We start from the raw sequence: 20,084 nt of genomic DNA on the forward strand, positions 1-20,084 counted from the left end.
AATAATTTTATGTTAAAAATAATTTTTTAGTTTATCAAAATAGTAAGTTTTAGAAATAATTAAATAATTAAAAATGTTTAATTTACAAAATATTACCAACAGAAATTAATAAGATAATAATTTTAATTAAAATATATATTTAATAAGATAATAAAGTTTAAGCTAATTTTAGTTTATGGAAAACAATTATTTTTACTTTTCTATTTTTCAAACGTAATCATTTAAAAACAACACTGCGTTAGTATTTAAAAACGTACACCAACTGTCTCAAAACTAACAAATGTTATTTTGTGAAAAAATAATGTTTTGATAAAGTTTATATATATAATTAATTGACAATTTGTTTATAATAATATAACAATAAAATTCAAACGTTAGAAAAGAAATATTTATTATTATAATAATAAGATTTAATATAATATAATATATAATATTTATAATAAGAGAAAGAGTAAAATTAAAATAAATTATGTATATATATAAATTATATTATTTCTAAAATTTAATTAAAGTTTTAGAGTGGGGCTAAACCCACTTTAACCCTGACCCTAACCCACTTGAGAGGGGGTTTTAGGGGTTGGGGCTTTTTTCTGACCCCCTACTTGGGCGGCTTCTTAAAATAGGGCTTTTTCAACAGTGGGTTGGGGCTGGCCCTGGGGCCATGAGTTAGTTTGACACCTCTATCCACCACCATACAATCCTGTTATATGAAACCTTCCAAAACCAAAACAAACCTAGTACAACAATTAAATGAATTCCAACAACTTTGGCCAAATCCAAAAAACATTTTATAGTATGTTCATCACAAAAGGTTTCAAGATCCCGACAAATCCAATGTCAAATAATCACTAAAGCTCAAAATGCAAAAACATAATGTGACCAGCCACTCTTTCAAAACTCCAAATTAAAAAACTTTCGAAATTCCAACAACCCTTGAATTGGTTATTGCTAAGCAAGTTAGAAAGGCATAGCAGACATAACTAGTCTCCAAAATTGGGTCAAGAACACACCATGTTTTCACATCTTCTGACCTTTCATTTCATTTTTTAACTGGACTTTTGACAAACTTGACAAAATGCGTAGTATATATTCTAAAGCTTTTAATATTACGAATTTACAATATTAAGAACTGTTAGACTTGTATATGTCCATTGGAAAAATGGATTTAGTTTTAAAATGAGTGGATAATGGTGCAGTTTAGAATTTTGGTACATATAAATAAAACCTAAAGAGGTTATCATATTAAACAAGACCTATAAAGTATCAGAAAACTTGTGGAAGGATATATACAACTAAAATTTAGTTTCAGCAGCCTGAAAGAACAAAAAACAACTGAATTTTAGTGTATGTTAATAATTGTGTGTTCTCCTTATAAACTAACAAACAGTTAATAAGTTTCGATATTTAGCTAAGGAGAAAATAAACAAAATTTAGGAGGAAGGAATGGCCTTGAACCTTGACTAAATTGGTAATTAACAAGATCCGGCAAAAACCTCTTCAGCAAAGCGCGGACCTAATGTCGTAACAACTGGAATAACCATTCTCAGGATCAGAAAGAGTAAAAGACAACCCAATGATCTATGAAATTAGTTCATTCATGGCTAATATATTTGTTAATTACTCTTCTTTTCATCCAGAAGACAAGAGAACTAAATTAGACGAACATGTCAATCTTCACATATAACTTGCAACAATCATAATATCATAACTCAATGTCACCAGTACTCAACCAATACAATCCAAAGAGAGAGAAAAAAATCCAAACTAAACAAGTTTACAGTCAAGACATGTGAGGTACCAAGCGCCTGATCAGCCAGTCAATTCAACAGTTGGATAATAACAAGCCAGTTTTAACAGTTGGACATGGGTACAAGTTAATCTGTTAAGTTCACTTCTAACCATTTCATTTTGAGATGCCAACTTATCTACCACATTCAACAAACAAAAGGGTCATCCAAACAGTGCAGCAACACAACAGTACAGTAAAATAGATGTCAACTCATCCGCATGTCACAATGAATCAATGATCTTGCAATGATATAATGCAGTTCAGAGGTAACATATCATGCATTCAAGCAACACACCAGTATTCAAGCCCCCATCATTTATAAAAAGAAATCAAACTTTAGTTTACACTCTCCCAAAACAGCAGACTATCAATTTTAGAATCAACCAATGTACCCATAAGTCCCAGCACCATAGATAACCTCCTTAGCCAAACCAGAACAGGTTATAACAATTCTGAAATCACTATGGTGTGAGCAGAGCTCCTTATCGAAAAACACATGATTCCCTCTCTTCCCTCTCTGCCCAAAAACCTTCCCCCACATCCCCTATAATCGCATTCCTTCTTCTCTCACCCTAACAACCTCTAACAGACTCAAGACATTGACCATACTACCCCTGCCAGCTCAGCACCTTCTATAGTGCCTTTCTTCCTTCTCCTCATATATACTTTCCATTTGCTAGGGTCCGTACTCTCCCAATAAGAGTGGACCAATGGTTCTTTGGGCCTCATCTCCCTATGGGCCTCATCACACTTCATCATAGTCAATACAGATGTATATAATCTCAATCTAGATAAATCAATAAGCATGCACGGGTACACTTAGGGAAACAGATTTTCATTTCGAAGTTAACCCAGTTTGACCAACAACAATCAGTTGTATCACACCTTTTGAGTTGCACAGTCAAATAAAAGATTCTTTATCTCACGAAGCTCATATTATCATGATATTGCACTAAAATATCCTACATACTTGTGTATCATTTAAGGACTCCTACCAATTAACACACCTATTTAACAGAACATTACCTAGCTTTTTATTTCTTTCCATCCATACCAGTATCACAAACGTCCAGAAGCAGAATATAAATAATATCTCACGACAATTGGAATGCAATATTCGTGTAATCTAGATAGAATCAGCAGAAAATCAAATAATGAACAGCAGGGTATCTATGTTCACAGCTAATAGCAAAGAAACCAATATCATTTCATTTATAACCGCAACCAGCACTCTGAAATTAATTAGGACAGCAACTTGCAACATTAATAAGAGACAGACAGTATAAAAAACATAATCCCAAAGACTTCTATTAGTTCAAACAAGGTTCAATTAAATTTTAAAGCATTACAAAGGTTTCCCAGCAGCTTAAAACTCCTAATAGTTCCTTTAAAAATTGCACTTGCACCATAACCACGTATAATACAACTTTTGCACAGGTTTGGCACACCAAAATACTTGGTTAAAATTCCAAATAAATTGCTAAAAAAAAAAACTGGGCAGCAAAGATAAAATTTTCCGGCAACTTGTTTAAACACTTAGCCTTTCCACCAAGTGTATGCACCTACCAAAAGGTGATCCAATTACAATAACTCAACAAATGTCCTCATTTCTAAAGTGAATTTACATTTTTTAGCAACCTAAACTATGACATATTATATTCATAAGTGAAACATCAACCTGGAAATGGTCCCCACCAAATCTAAATTTGTCTAAAGTGAAACCAATCCTTACGTCAACTTAACATTCACCTTGAACCTATAGTAGCTTTTAGCACGGTAAAAGTAGCTGCATCAAGCTATATCACCCACATATTTCAGCACCACTAATTCATGGAAAAAAAAAGACAAAAAGATGCACCATCCAAAATTCAACCTATTAGAAAAGAATATAATATGCCATTCTTTCACGTGAAAACTAGTCTAGCAAAATTCTAGCTACTTTAAACTAAAACCAAACATTGCATCCAACCAATAATGATACTTTAGTTCACTTAGAAGCTTCTAAAAATAAATCTGCTGCACCAAATAAAACATAATCTAACTTGAATTGGTTGGGACAAAGTAAAACCAATGATCAATTTCCTCTCCCGACCAACTCAGTGGCTATTAACGTGAATCATCATCATGCATCATATATAATCCAAAACTGGTCCTACCCATCCAGTTAAGAAGTAAGGAAGGTGGTAGCATCCAAAAACTGCCAAATGTGCCCACTCTTCACGTCCAAACTGGTCCAGCAAAGAAAACCAACTATAAACTCCAGCAGCTTACTCAGGCTAAGGAGCCACTCAAATCCACGGTCAGTGCTGCACCACTCTAGACTTCGTCCTCTTCCATCAAAACACCAATTTTCTTATCATATTTTCAGATTTATCTAGAAGGAAAGGATAAATGCTCTTCCTAAAAAAAATAAACGTAGCACTACCCCACAAACCAGCTGCACCTACGAATTTTAATTAAATGCTAAATACTAGCTCAAACCTATAACACCTTAAATTACACAAAACAGTCACTCATTCTGCTAGGAGAATGAATAGTACTGCACAAACAACTCTCCTTTAATCTAATATCACAAGGACTAAGAAAACACACATAACACTGCTCAAAGCAGCCTTTGCTGAACTCAAAACAACACCAACATGATGTTTCCACGTTGCAGGTATAATCCTCAAGTATATCATTACAACAAAACAAAATACTGCATCAAAGAGCTAAATGAATTCTAAACCAGAAAGGAATATTTACAGGTTTGCAGCTGCTGTTCCCGCATTCAATTTCACACTAAAGACAACAGAAATATATCCTACACTAGTATCAACACATGCTCATAAAATTTCTCATCAAAAACCACTTCTGGTCCTGCCAAACAGCAAGCATAATTCGACAAATAAACCACCAAAGACAACAGAAAATTTTAAGCATCACAACACCATGATCATGGACATTCACTCATGGATACCACGCATTTAAACACATAAACCAGAGACCAAAGTCAGCTCCCTTTACCTACACATGTAATATTAATACTTACTCTAACATAACAATGTAAACTTATACCCAAACCTAAGTACACTAACAAGCAGACATGTCCATCACCCCAGCATGCCCGTCCGTCAACCACATAACTTGGATAATCACAACCATCCCAGCATGCTTCACCATCAATTAAGAGTCATCGATAACCCAAACAGGTAAACCAGCTCTATTTCCTCTGGAAACATCTCATATTGCACTCTAACACACCGACATCAACTACCATCTTTCGACATAGCTCATCTTTCAGAAAAAAAAAAAAAAAAAAGAAACACTAAGATAATCATTTATCACTAACTATAATTCTAGTAGAATAGCTCTAGACCAGACTCAGAGATAATCAATTATTTATTAAGATAATCGATTGTTCCTTCTAAGAACTGATTTAGACATAAGAAACATCCTTCTTACCACTAATCCACGAGAATCCAACTGCTTGGGAATTCTTGGCACCTAGTTTAACTACATAGGCATATGAAAAAGGGTCTTAGGCACTTGTAATACACACCAATAATATGAATTAGTCACCACAGCAACCAAATAAGTGAAAATCACTCTAACACCAGGAGAACACATTTCATATACATTTACAACATCCACAATCTGATATCTAAACGTTTAAAACACACAAACACCATAACCGAGAACAATAACCAGTGCTCCAAGGTAACAACCATTCTTATATACTGCAAATACAGACATAACTATTTGAACATCAAAAGAAATAATCGAGTACCAAGACAACACCCATATATTGGAGATAAACCCTATTGTGTTGCATAACAGAATACACATTATAAGCATGAATTTAGACTAGGTAAGTTTTCTAATACCTGGTTCGATACATTCTCACAATTAAACCCTTGACCCGAAAACCCTAATCTCGTACTGCTCGTGCACCGAACTCACGTCCTCCGTGCTCTCTCTTTCTCCCTCGTCCTCCTCGCTTTGTTCCTAATTAGACTTTCTCCCAAGTTTGCCCGAAAACTCCAGAATCCCAACGACTCTCCTTCTCTTTCTCAAGAAATCGCGCCCCCTATGCCTATCACGTTTTGGTTTCTATATCTCGATCTCTCTACCTCTCAAACTCGCGCCGTAGAATCTGGCCGTAGGATTTTCGTTTTGTTAGAAAAATAAAAAGTAAATCGAAAATAGAGGGAAGAGAAGAAGAAAAGGAAGAATTCTTAACTCTCGCGACTTCTCTGCAAAAAGCTATTCTTATAAAAAGTAATACTAAGTTAGCCAAATATAAGTCATTTAACAAATATTTAAATTACTATTTCTGACACACGTTTCAACTTTATATTTAAAACAATCAATATTTTGTACACAAAATTTGTATTTATGACACTTGATCCACCACAACATGTTCCTATTAAATTACCCATATTATACTAATCAAAATAAACTTAATTTTATTAACCAAAATATTTTAATTACTAACTTATAACTAGACTTAGATTAAAATCTTCGGAACTTAAAAAAAAAATAATGAGTTGGTTAAAAGAATAACAAGTAATATATGTGAATAAAGTCAAAGAAGATAGAATATATAGATGAATCGAGAATGAAAAAATACATAAGTGATTGAACCGAGAAAAAGATAATATGTAAATAATATGAAAAAATTAAGAATTAATTTATTAACCATTATAATAAAAATATATTATCATAAATCTTTTTAATCTATCATAATAAGTTTTTAATATAATTATAATTTTGTTATCACGTTTACTTATTATCACTGGTGATGAATTAATAATCATATTAAAAATATATTATAACATGTTTTTCGTAAGGACTTAAAAATTCTTTTAAGAGTCATTGGACTTTATATTTAGGACAGCTAGGTCCATAAGCTAAGGGTACCTTAGTCTTAGAAGAGTTTTTCTGAAAACTAAATTTAATTCATTATCTAAAGAACTCTCTCTATATACCCTAAGTTCTTCAACATCATCTGTCTTCTCTCTAGATTTTCAGTTAATTGAACCGTTCAATCCTTTATTTGAAGATGTTATAGCATTCCTGACGTAGAGAGCTTCAAAACAAACCGAACAGTTCTTTGTTCCAACAGGTAAGTCATTTCCCCCTCTTTCTCCCATTGTTCTTGAGCTTAGGGCATGCAACTTTTCTGGCTGCATGTAGCTAGTGGCCTTTTCCCTTCGTGATTTCCACTTTTTCTAACTCTAAGAGTTGTACTCGACACCAATGTAGTGGTTTATAGGTACTGTTGAGTTCTTGTGCAGTGAAGGGCACTGTTAGGGCATCTTCACTTGGTTGTGTTGTGAAAACCAAGGTAAGGGGAGCTAATCATTTTCCTTTGAATGAAATGCTTGAATCTGTTTGATTAATGTATATATGTTATACTCTAGATTGTTGTACTGCTTTGGAGTGTATTTTGGGTTTTAAGTTGACTTGACGGCGTGAACTGAAATGTGGAATTGGTGAAATCAGAATGTGATATTTATGAATGTGACTGGTGTGGAATTAACTGCTTTAAATTTAACGTATGGGAAGTCGATAGAAACATGCAGGAGAAATATATTTTTTAAGAAGGGTAGAAACTCACGAAAATAGGTAGAAGAAGATGGAAGGAAAAAGTAATGGGTGTTATGTTTATCGTTGAATGCAAAGAGGAATGTTTTTCGTTAGATGCAAAGAGGAATGTTTTCACTCCTTTTGGGATTGAAGTTTTAGAAAAAGAAAGATGAAAGTTTGTGTCTGAATGCTGCAGTGGTGAAATTGAAATGAAGAAAAGGTATTGAAACAAGAATTTAATATGAAAAGAGAATGGGGAGTGGTGTTTTCTTTCATGTAGAGGAAAGGTTTTACATAATGGATAGGATGAAAGAGAAAAGTAAAGGCTTAGTCTTTAAGTGGAATGAAGGGTGTGGCCCCATGTTGGGGTGGAGAAAATAGGAAAGAGAAAGTTCAGTTTATGATTTTTTAATTTGAAATGGGAAGTTTTGTTTTGATTTTGGTTTTAGAGTTTAAAGAAAGTTGATGAGAGAGTATAGGTGGGTAGTATGAGATGTTGGGGTTTTAATTATAAAGAAGAGAGAAAATATAATGTGAGTTACAAGGGGAAGTCTTTGCATGAAAAGTAAGAGTGAAAAAGGTGGGACCTTATTAGTTGTTAGACAAAGGGAGATAGGTTTTATAGTCAGACAATTTTCCCTCTAGGCTGTTTGGTTAGCCTCTCCTCAACTCTAACTGGTTGCACCTCCACATATAAGTCTTCCCTGACTTGAACATTTTCAGCTTCTAACACATTAGAAGGATCTGGTACATATTTCTAAAGCTGTGAGACGTGAAATACAAGATGAAGATTAGTCAGCTAGGGTGGCATAGCTATCTCATAAGCTACAGGTCTTATGCGTCGTAGAACCTAGTAAGGATCAAGGTACCTAGGAGATAGTTTCCTAGCACGAATGGCTCTTCCTACACCAGTAGTAGAAGTCACTCGGAGGAACACATGATCCCCAACTGCGAACTCTAATGGCCTCCACCTCTGATCAGCATATGACTTTTGTCGACTCTAAGATGCCTTCGTCCTTTCTTGAATAAGATTAACCTTTTCTGTAGTTTGCTACCCTAACTCTAGCCAAGTCAATAAAGATTCACCCTCATGAAACCAATACAGAGGGGTCCTGTACAAGGCCTCAAATGGCGCCATACCAATACTGGCTTGGTAATTGTTGTTATAAATGAACTCAACCAAGGGCAACACCTCATCCCAGACTCCTAAGTGATCCAGGATACACGTCCTCAACAAATCTTCTAGTGATTGGATTGTTCTCTCAGACTAGCCATCTGTCTGAGGGTGATAAGCCGAACTCATCTACAGTCTACTACCCATCTCACTCTGCAATGTTTACCAAAATCTGGAAGTGAAGCGAGAGTCTCTGTCTGATACAATACTGGAAGGCAACCCATGAAACCTCACAATCTCCTTAATATACAGTTGTGCCAACTTTGCCATAGACATCCTCAAGTCGATTGCCAAGAAGTGAGCACTTTTGGTCAGTCTGCCTACTATCACCCATATAGCGTCGTGCCTCCTCACAGTGTGTGGCAAATGAGTAACAAAGTCCATGGCTATCTTATCCCATTTCCACTCGGGAATCTCTAACAGCTGTAATGAACCTCCAGGTCTTTGATGTTCTACCTTGGCCTTCTGACAAGTTAGGCAAGAAGCAACAAACTAAGCTATGTCTTTCTTCATGCCTGACCACCAGAATGACTTCTTGAGGTCTTGGTACATTTTGGTCATGACTGGGTGCATACTGAAATGACTACGATGCCCCTCTTCAAGTATTAACCTTTTAAGTTCTCCATCATTAAGAACACACGTTCTACCTCTGAATCGCAAGAGACCATCCGTCCCTGTGTTGAAGTCTTTCCCTTTCTCAATACCAATCAAAGCTATGGACGTTTGAAGCTCGGGGTCTAATAATTGTCCTTCTTTAATACGCTCAATCAAGCTACTAGACGCCACCAACTTACTACATCTGATGCTGTCAGGCTCTAGCTCAACCTGCAATCTCAAGTCTCTAAAACACTCCACCAGCTTCAACTCTTTAATCATCAAGCAAGAAACATGCACCGACTTCCTACTCAAAGCGTCTGCTACCACGTTTGCTTTCCCAAGGTGGTATAAGAGTTCAAAATCATAGTCTTTAAGGAACTTCATCCATCTCCTTTGCCTCATGTTAAGCTCTTTCTGATCAAATAGATATTTCAAACTCTTGTGGTCGCTGAATACCTGAAATTAAGCTCCATACAAGTAATGTCTTCAAATCTTCAATGCAAAAACAACTACAACCAACTCCAAGTCATGGGTGGGATAATTCTTCTCATGCACTTTGAGTTGTCTTTAGGCATAGACAACCACTCTCTTCTCTTGCATCAACACACATCCCAATCTCTGGTAGGAAGCATCACAGTAAACCTCAAAGGGTTTCCCTATGTTAGGAATGATCAACACCGGTACATTCATCAATCTTTGCTTTAGCTCTTGGAAGCTAGTTTCACACCTATCAGTCCAAACAAAAGGTTGATCCTTCCTGGTCAATTGTGTCAACGGTGCTACTATCCGAGCAAAGTTCTCAATGAAGCAGCGATAATAGCCCGCTAAGCCTACAAAGCTCCTGACCTTTGTAACAGTCTTAGGTCTTTCCTACTCCATTACTGCTCAACAACAATTCCACCAACCGAGGTAACATGCTCCAGGAAATGCGCTTCATCCATCAAGAACTCACACTTAGACAATTTTGCATATAACTTTCTCTCCCTCAATACTCCAAGCATTGTCCTCAGGTGATCTTCCTGCTCTTCTCAAGTCTTGGAATAAACTAGTATCTCATCTATGAAGACAACCCCAAATTTATCCAAGAACGGTCTAAAGATCTTGTTCATATAATCCATAAAGATGGCTGGAGCATTAGTCACACCAAAAGGCATAACTACATACTCGTAGTGGCCATATCTGGATCTGAAAGTTGTCTTCTGCACATCATCAGTTTTTACCAAGATTTGATGGTAGCCCGATCTCAAGTCAATCTTGGAAAACACCGTAGCTCCGTGCAATTGATCCATCAAATCGTTTATCTGTGGCAAAGGGTATTTGTTCTTGATCATGAGCTTGTTAAGTTGCCTATAATCAACACACAATCTTGAGTTGTCATCTTTCTTCTTCACCAACAAGACTGGTGCACCCCAGGGTGAAACATTGGGCCTAATGAATTGCTTTTCTAGCAGCTCTTCTATCTGCTTCTTTAACTCAGCTAGTTCAGCTGGAGCCATCCTATAAGGGGCTATGGAAATCGGCCCTGCTCTCGACACCAAATCTATAGAAAACTCTACCTCTCTCGGAGGAGGTAGACCTGAAACTTCTTCGGGGAAGACATCAAGAAATTCGTTCACCACTAAAAGGTCTTCATTAGCTGAAGGGTTTAAGTCTAGCATTCCGTCCATGTGAGACATGACCAGGAAACAGCATGCGCCCTCTATAAGGTCTTGTCTCAACACACCAAGTGATAATGGCATGTTCTCGTCTTCATTGGGAAATATCAGCTTCTTTCCCCCGCAGTCTAAGAGAATGTGGTTGGCGGATAGTCAATCCATTCCCAAGATTACCTTTAGCCCTTGCAGTGGCAAGCAAATAAGGTTCACTGTGAACCTGCATCCCTCTACCTCAATAGGACATCTGGTGCAAACGTTAGATGTCCTAACTAACCCAACCGCTGGTGTATACACCACCAGGTCGCACGGAAGCTCTCTAACAACTAGACCAAGCCTCTCCACATAAGCCTTACACATAAACGAATGTGTCACCCCTGAATCAAACAATGCTACACAAGGAGCTCCAAACAACATGTAACTGTTGACAATCAAGTTACTTGCACCGGTGGCCTCAACTCCAGTCAAAGCATAAACTCTTCCTGCAGCCTGTGGTCTGGGACCACCCCTCTGAATAGGTCTCCCTGCCTGGTGTGGTTGTGGTCCAACCCTCCTAGTAGTAGGACAGTCTCTGACATAATGTCCCTCTCGCCTACAAGTGATGCAGCTCTTATACCCTTCTAGCTGAGGGCAAACAACCTGAAGGTGTGGTCCTCCACACCTGAAGCATCTCACGGAGCTAGCAAAGTTGGACTGCCCCGATGACTGAGAGGAAGAACCCCTGGATCCAGAAGAAGTAGGTCTAGAGAAAGGGGTCCTCCTAGCTAGCAAAGTTGAACTGCCCCGATGATTGAGAGGAAGAACCCCTNGACCCAGAAGAAGTAGGTCTAGAGAAAGGGGTCCTCCTAGAACTGAAGCCACATCTTGATATTACTGGTCCATCAACCCTCAGTGCCTGGATCTGCTGCCTCTGCGGCCCTTCTGGCTTTCCCTTGATCTTTTCCATATCACGGACCATCTCCACTAAGACGGAGAACTCCTTAATACACAATCCTTTTACAAGTAATTTTATCTTCTTTCTCAAACCGTTCTCAAACTTCCACACTTTGTATAATATAAAAATCTATATTATATTAATTTAATATATAAACTTACGCATTTAACTTTCATATATAACTAAATTTGTTATAATAAATTTTGAATAAAATTTCAGTTTTGTTACATATCCTTTTATTATAACATATTCTCTTTTACATGTAATAATAAATATTAGTATTATTAAAAAAAAATATTACTATTTGATAGATAAATTTCACTTCTTATAAATCATCACACAAAAAAAAATAATTTTTCTGCTAAAAAATATCTCTAAGGAAAGTTGAGAAAAACTTGAAGTAGCACGTAAGATTTTGGATAAACACACAAAAACCAAACTTACTTCCCCCAACAAATAATTCAACTTACAAATATACAATAATTGAACAACCATTTCTTTTAGGACTATTCCTTTCAAATCTCCCCAGCCAAAGCACTCGCGACTAATCTGATAACGTGATGCTAAAGAAGGCTAAAAGACAAAGACAACAAATCCCATTTCATACGCCATTACGACATCTTAGCCACCACATTTTGGCGCGTAACAGTGACCCATTAAGAAATCATTTCCAATCAAAAAGCTACTTTGTGGGCAAAAGAAGTGGATGGTTGAAAAAATGAATAAGTACTGTTGTTTACTGGAGTTAATGCTTTATTTTAATTTAAATTTGATGATATGGAGATTAAATAATAAAGTAAAAACAATAGAAAATAAGATGCTAAAAGAAAATTAATAATAGGTATAGTATATTTATGTATTATTAATATATAAATTCAATTTCATTTATTAACTTATTATTATTTATTTTATTTATAATAAAAATATAAAAAAGAAGATTCTATTAAATATATACTATATTATATTAAAAATATAATTATTATTAACTCGACATAAATAATAATAAAATATTTGCAATATTTTGAATGCAATAAAATAAGGACAATTCGTAATATAATGAATCTATTAAAAAATATTCCTTTCTTATAATTATTATTTAGTATTAAGACGTAATTAATTATAAATATTCTATTAATATTTACTACATATTATTTTAATTTCTTTCACTTTTGCAAAAAATTTTAGATAGACGAAATTAAATATTTTGTTCAATATCTTATTATTTATAATTTTTTATTTTAACTATTAATAATATAAATTGTTATTATGGTGTAATATTACAATAGTTATTGTAATCATTTATCAGCATTAATCTATGATATAGTATTGGTCTCTATTAGCAAAATTATGTTACTTTTTGCAGTTATTTTCTTTTACAATATTTAATATCCTTTTGTATCTTGGTATCATAGTTTTTGATCCATAACCTCAAAAATCACATTGTCCGGTGCCAGCAAAAAAAAAGACATCTCATTTACAATTTTTGTCAAGTTAGACTAAACAATTGTTCATTATAGAAATCTCTAGTATTACTAGTAACTAGAGGCTGCAAACTTGATGGCTATACGCTAGAAACAATAAAATGTCCTAACCAATTCATTGTTGTGGATAACATGACAACAAAAGTTAATCCTTGTTCTAAGGATTGGCAAGCCCAAGATCAAGTCATTTTAGGATGGTTGATGAATTTGATGTCAATTAACATTATAACTCAATTGCTTCATTGTGAAACATCCAAATAACTTTGGGATGAAATTCAAAGCCTATTTGGTGTACACACCAGATCTAGAATCGTTTATCTTAAATCTGAATTTCACAACACACAAAAGGAGACATGAAGATGAAGTAATATCTTAGCAAGATGAAAAACCTTGCTAATAAGTTAAAGCTAGCAAGTTCACCAATTTCTAACTCTGATTTAGTGATTCAGACAGTAGATGGTTTGGATTCTGATGAAACTATTTGATCGTATTAACATCAGTTGGGTTGAATTGCAAACCCAATTGTTAACCTTTGAAAGTTGATTAGATCAATTCATTAATTTCAACAACCTTAATTGAATGCCTTTGCAAACTTTGTTGCCAAGAATGAGTCTAGAGGCAACAAATTTGGATCCCAAAATGATCGGAGAGGTTCCTATTTAAGAAGCACGAAAGGTAGCAAAGGAAGAGGTAGGATGTTCAAACTAGTATGTCAGGTATGTAGAAGGATTGGCCACATTACTATACAATTATTATCGATTTGATAAGTCTTATCTAGGGAAACTTCCTCTACTGACAGTGAAAAATAAGGAACACACAGTGCATTCATAGCTTCACTTTATCAAGGTCAAGATCATGGATGGTATTTTGACAATAGAGTCAGCAACCATGTGACTCACTAAAGTGACAAAATTTAGGAACTTAGTGAAAGTAATTGTAAGAATTCCTTACTTGTTGGTAATGGTGAAAGACTCAAAGTAATGGTCTCAAGATCAACCAAATTGGATAATCTTCAATTGCATTATGTTCTTTATGTTCCAAAAATCACCAAAAATTTATTGAGTATTTCAAAAAATGACTATTTACAATAATAGTCTTGTTGAGTTTGATGAAATTTGGTGCTTTGTGAACGACAAACTAGTTGGAAAATCTCTTCTATAAGGGAAACTTAAAGAAAGTTCGCATAGGAAACTTGGACATCCCAACAATAAAGTTCTAGAAAAAGTCTTAAAGGAATGCAATGTGAAAACATCATCTAGTGACTCATTCACATTTTATGACACTTGTCAATTTGGGAAATCCCATAGGTTCTAAAGGCCCTTTCTCACATACAAATGAAATTTTAGATTTAATTCATAGTGATGATTGGGGTCTTACTTCAATTTTGTCTCCATCTGGGTTCAAATATTATGTTCATTTTATTGATGATTTTAGTAAGTTCACATGGATTTTTCTATTAAAGCAAAAATTAGAAACTATACATGCCTTCACCCTTTTCAAAGCTATGATTAAAAATTAATTGAAGAGAAAAATTAAAGTCATTCAATGTGATGGTGATGATGAATTTAAACTTGTTCAAAGGATTGCCTCAAAATCAGGAATTATATTTAGAATATCTTGTCCTTACACCTCTTAACAAATTAACAAGGCTGAGACAAAAAAAAAAACATGTTGCTCAACTTGGCCGAACCTTGTTAGCACAAGCCAAAATTCCCCTACACTACTAGTGGGAAGCCTTCTTAACTGTTGTTACTTAATCAATAAACTAGCATCATCAATAAACCCAAACAAAAGTCCATACTCATTGGTTTACAAGAAAGAACCTAACTATGGAAACTTAAAACCTTTTGGTTGTGCCTATTATCCTTGTCTCAAACTGTACAATCAAAATAAGCTTCAGTTTCACACAACAAGGTGTGTGTTTCTCAGTTACAGTAATTCACACAAAGGATACAAATACATTAACTCTCACAAGAGAATTTTCATCTCAAGACATGTGATTTTCAATGAGAATCACACTTTCCTTTTCATGAAGGTTTCATTGAAACAAGAAATTCTTTAAAGGAATTAATTGAACCTATGTCAGTTTTCCTTCCTAATTACTTTGCAAGTACCATTATTAATAATGTTCTTGAACCAGACAACAATACTTCAAGTTATCAAGAAGAAATCATAAGTGATTGAGTTTTGATTATAGAAAGCGTCCAAGAACCATCTTGAAGAATCAAGGACTAAATTTGGGTTAATACATCAAGATTTTGTCAAGAATTGTGCTCAAAGGTTGTTGATCATATCTGCATTATTGGAGTTTCTGCTGTGAAGATCAGGTTTATCTTTTTCAATCCATAGATTGTGGTTTCCTTATGCGTGTTGCCATGAAGAAGAACGTTTGGTTCTTGTTTCTTTGAGAAGGGTCTCAAAGGGGTACTTTAGAAAGAAGATTGTTCTTTCTATATTATGTTGTTCCTATATTAGATTTATGAGTTAAAGAAGAGATTACATTGAAAGTTGGTCTCTGTAAGTTTTGCTATATAACTCAATCTTTATAGTGAAAGGTCTTTCAATCTCAAGTTGATTGAAAGGGACTAGATGTAGGCATTGAAGCTGAACCAGTGTAAAAATCATTGTGTTTGTTTTCTATCCCTTGACTCTTTACTGCATTAAAATATTTGGTTGCTTGTGCTTAAAGAAAGTGCAAAAGATTTCCAAAAGATTTCAAAAAGAACATATTTCTAATAATAACCAATTCACCCCCCCTATTGGTTAGAGAAATAAGGCCTAACTATTCTCACAGTTTGTTTAGTAACTTGTTTATTGTATGAAAAATTGGTGAATGTCTTATTCGATTATAGAGTCACACATTCTTTTGTGTCATTGGATTGTGCAAAAGATCTTAGGTTACTGGTGAGTGATCTACATTGTGAACTAGTGGTTTCTACACCAACATTGTGTCAAGTCTTAACCAATTTAGTCTACGAATGCCCGATTGTGGCTATAGGATGCAAGTTCAGAGTGAATTTGATATGCATGTCTCTTTAAGATGTAGAAGCCATTTTTATGATGGATTGGTTGATTGCCAATTACTTGTTAATCTTTTGAGGGCAACAAAAGATTGTTTTTCCAAATGTTGATGGTGTAGAATTGGACTCGGCTAAAAAACTTCTAATGGAAGTAACAGATGGAGCATCTTATTTTATGATCATGACTCAAGAGAAAAAGAAGAGTTTTGAAGAACAAATCATGGGCATTCAACGGTCAAAAAGTATGTTGATGTCCTTCCAAATGAAGTCTTTAGGTTACCATCGAGTAAAAGAAGAGAATTTTTTCTGCCGATTTAATTCCAGGAATGGGTCCAATATTACCTTATTCCATATTGAATTGCATTTAAGGAGTTAGCTGAATTGAAAAAGCAAATCAAAGACTTATTAGAGAAACAATTTATTAGACCAAATGTTTCACAATGGAAACTCTATTATTATCAGTCAAGAAGAAAGATGAAAGTTCTAGACTATGTGTGAATTATCAGCAGTTGAATAAATTGACAATTAAGAATAAGTATATATTACTAAGAATTTATGATTTGATGAACCAGTTGACAAGGAGCTTCCAGAAAACTTAAAAAAAGTCTTCCATCTTAGATATAAAGACTCTAACCCACCTATAACATGACATTATATAGAATACTTCATTTGTTTAATAATAATAACTAAAATAGATATCAATAAATATAAAAAACAATAAAAATAAATTTTAAAAAAATAAAAGATAAAATTTCAGAAAAATAAGTAATCGGATTTCAAAATATGAGAAAATACTTAATCGAATTTCGAAACTTCGTTGCATCCTTAATCAGATTTCCAAATCCAATAGAATTCTTAACTAAATTTTTAAATTCCATGAATTCCTGCACTAAATTTTAAAATTTTGTGTATTCATAATTTTGTATCATTTAATTATAAAGAAAAAAAATAATCAGAGTTAACTTGCACTACCATATTAGTAAATATAATACCTTCCGCAATAAATTTAATTTAATAAATATTAATAACGGTTTACCTAATTAATTTAATATTATATATATATATATATTTTTTTTTTTTTTTCAAGGAATATGTATTATATATATTCTCAAGGAATTTATATTTGACATGACATTAAATTTATTTGGGGTGAAGAAACAAAAAATAGAGATGCAAGAAGAAAACCCGTAATTGATTGAGTGAGACCACGATCCTGTCCCTTTCTTCATAGAATAATATAATATCCATGTGGGTTTGACTCATCATCTTCAACCCAACAACGCGGCCAACCTCTGGTCAAACCACTCATGGAGTTCTGCTTCTTCATCATACTCTCTCTCTGTTTCTGCGTCCTAATAAGACGCTTCTTCTTCTCCCGTCGCATCAAACCCACCATCCCTCCTGGCCCTTCACACATACCAATCATCTCAACCATCCTATGGCTCACAAAATCCTTTCAAATCGAACCAATTCTCCGAACCCTCCACGCCAAATACGGTCCCATTCTCACCCTCCACATTGCTGCTACTCCCGTCGTCTTCGTACGCGACCGCTTTCTCGCCCACCAAGCCCTCGTCCAAAATGGTTCTCTTTTCTCCGATCGCCCCAAGGCTCTCGCCGTCGCCCAAATCCTATCCACCCACCAACACAACATTAGCTCCGCCTCCTATGGCTCCACCTGGCGCACCCTCCGCCGCAACCTCACCTCCCAGATGCTCCACCACTCCCGCGTCAAGTCCTTCTCCGAGATCCGCACCTGGGTCCTCCACACCCTCCTCACGCACCTCAAATCCCAATCCCAATCCAACAATTCTGTCAGAGTCATCGACCACTTCCAATACTCCATGTTCTGCTTGCTCGTCTTCATGTGCTTCGGGCAACGACTCGACGATGGCAAAGTCAGAGACATCGAGCGCGTGCAGCGCCAGATGCTTCTGCGCTTTAGAAGCTTCAACGTCCTCAATTTCTGGCCCAGAGTCACGCGCGTTTTGTTCCGCAAACACTGGGAAGACTTGCTGAGGCTTCGGAAGGAGCAAGAGGATGTTCTGGTTCCGCTTATAAGAACCAGGAAGCAAAAGCAAAAGCAAGGCAAGGAGGAAGGTGTTGTTTCGTATGTTGATACTTTGTTGGATTTGCAGTTGCCTGAGGAGAAACGCAAGCTCAACGAAGAGGAACTTGTGACGCTGTGTAATGAGTTTTTAAACGCGGGCACGGATACGACTTCCACTGCGTTGCAGTGGATCATGGCAAATTTGGTGAAGTACCCGCATGTGCAGGAGAGGGTGGTGGATGAGATAAGGGAGGTATTGGGTGAGAGAGAAGAGAGGGAAGTGAAAGAGGAGGAGTTGCAGAAACTGCCTTATCTGAAAGCTGTGGTTTTGGAGGGTTTGAGGCGTCACCCACCGGGGCACTTTGTGCTGCCGCATTCAGCGACTGAGGACGTGGTTTTGAATGATTACTTGGTACCTAAGAATACGACAGTGAACTTCATGGTGGCAGAGATGGGGTGGGATCCAAAGGTATGGGAGGATCCAATGGAGTTTAAGCCAGAGAGGTTTATGAATGATGAGGGGTTTGATATTACTGGGAGCAAAGAGATCAAGATGATGCCATTTGGTGCAGGGAGGAGGATTTGCCCTGGCTATAATCTGGCATTGCTTCATTTGGAATACTTTGTGGCCAATTTGGTTTCGAATTTTGAGTGGAAGGTACCAGAGGGTGGGGATGTAGATTTGTCAGAGAAACAAGAGTTTACTGTGGTAATGAAAAATGCATTGCAAGTTCATCTTTCTCCAAGAATCTAGACTCTGCAATGTTCACATCTCACTATATTGTATAAATAAGTTGGAAAATAATTTGATGATGTATAATTGATAAGATTTGTGGTTTTAATGCGAGCATGGTTTATTGCCTCGATGTGCCTTAGATTTCTTTCATGAGAATACAGAGACATAAATTCAAAAGGCTAGTAAAAGAAACTATAAAACAAAAAGAGATATATTCCTTCTCTTTTGTTGCTTTTTCAAATATTTTGAAAGGAAGAAGATGTTTTAACAACATTTTATTAACAATTTTTTACAGCGGGCATGGAAAAGATGAGGAAAGATAGACTTTTTATTTCGAAAATATTCTTAACATTTAAAATTTGAAAAAATATTCATTCTTTCTCCAATTTTTAAATTTTGTTAATTTTATTTTGGAAAATAGAAAACTCTGAGTGACTTCGATAGTAGGAACAAGACATTTTAATTATTCTCTTTTCCTTTTCACACTTTCTCTTCTTCCACTTCTCTTTTCTCATTTTCCATTTAGTCTTTTTCCTTTGTCATTTTGTGTTTCATGTTTTGATAATTATTTTTTGAATTGTTGTAACGTGAAAAATATTTTTTTTATAAAGTTGTGTGTGCGACATTCTTTCAAAATCAAGTTTATTGGTACGTTGAATAGAAGATTAACTCAGGAGCATAGAACCTTTATTGAAAAGACATCATTCCGTTGGGTTTTAGAATTGCATGACAAGGTTAAGATTGGTAGGAATGTCTTGATAAGTTATGTGTTAAATGGGTTGACTTGAGTGATATATTTTATATTTGATTTTCTTGTGAATTCAAAAATATCAACTCATGTGTTAAAGATAGAGTGATTTAATTTGCATGTCTATAACAAATTCATTTCTAGATGATTGATTTGTATTCGGTGTTATTCATTCTTTTGATCCAAATGCAAATATGGAATAAAATGACCTAGAACAAAGTTTTGGAATTAATCAATTTTGCCTAGGAATGCAAAAGAATAAATGTGGGGGTGTGATAAGTGCATATTTATGCCCGCATTTTAGGTTTAATTTCAATTTTTTAATGGAATAA

At 35.2% G+C, this 20,084-nt stretch overlaps 2 protein-coding genes across 2 annotated transcripts; one reads left to right on the forward strand and one right to left on the reverse strand.

Moving 5' to 3' along the window:
- Positions 1–10,939: 10,939 nt before the first annotated feature.
- Positions 10,940–11,741, reverse strand: LOC106766033. The gene is made up of 2 exons (XM_014650796.1): positions 11,596–11,741; positions 10,940–11,504 (listed from the first exon to the last, which is right to left on the reverse strand). The coding sequence occupies exons 1-2, from the start codon at positions 11,739–11,741 to the stop codon at positions 10,940–10,942; spliced, it is 711 nt and encodes a 236-aa protein (XP_014506282.1).
- A 5,597-nt stretch (positions 11,742–17,338) lies between these two features.
- Positions 17,339–19,112, forward strand: LOC106768280 (cytochrome P450 89A2-like). The gene has a single exon (XM_014653334.2). The coding sequence runs from the start codon at positions 17,526–17,528 to the stop codon at positions 19,020–19,022; it is 1,497 nt and encodes a 498-aa protein (XP_014508820.1). The 5' UTR covers positions 17,339–17,525; the 3' UTR covers positions 19,023–19,112.
- The last annotated feature ends 972 nt before the right edge of the window (positions 19,113–20,084 follow it).

Source organism: Vigna radiata, chromosome 7 (assembly GCF_000741045.1).
Source record: "Vigna radiata var. radiata cultivar VC1973A chromosome 7, Vradiata_ver6, whole genome shotgun sequence".
Taxonomy (NCBI): Eukaryota; Viridiplantae; Streptophyta; class Magnoliopsida; order Fabales; family Fabaceae; genus Vigna; species Vigna radiata.

Bases quoted from the DNA above. Each gene is read 5' to 3' on its own strand.
- LOC106766033 (XM_014650796.1), bottom strand. From the start codon at position 11,741: ATGGTCCGTGATATGGAAAAGATCAAGGGAAAGCCAGAAGGGCCGCAG.
- LOC106768280 (XM_014653334.2), top strand. From the start codon at position 17,526: ATGGAGTTCTGCTTCTTCATCATACTCTCTCTCTGTTTCTGCGTCCTA.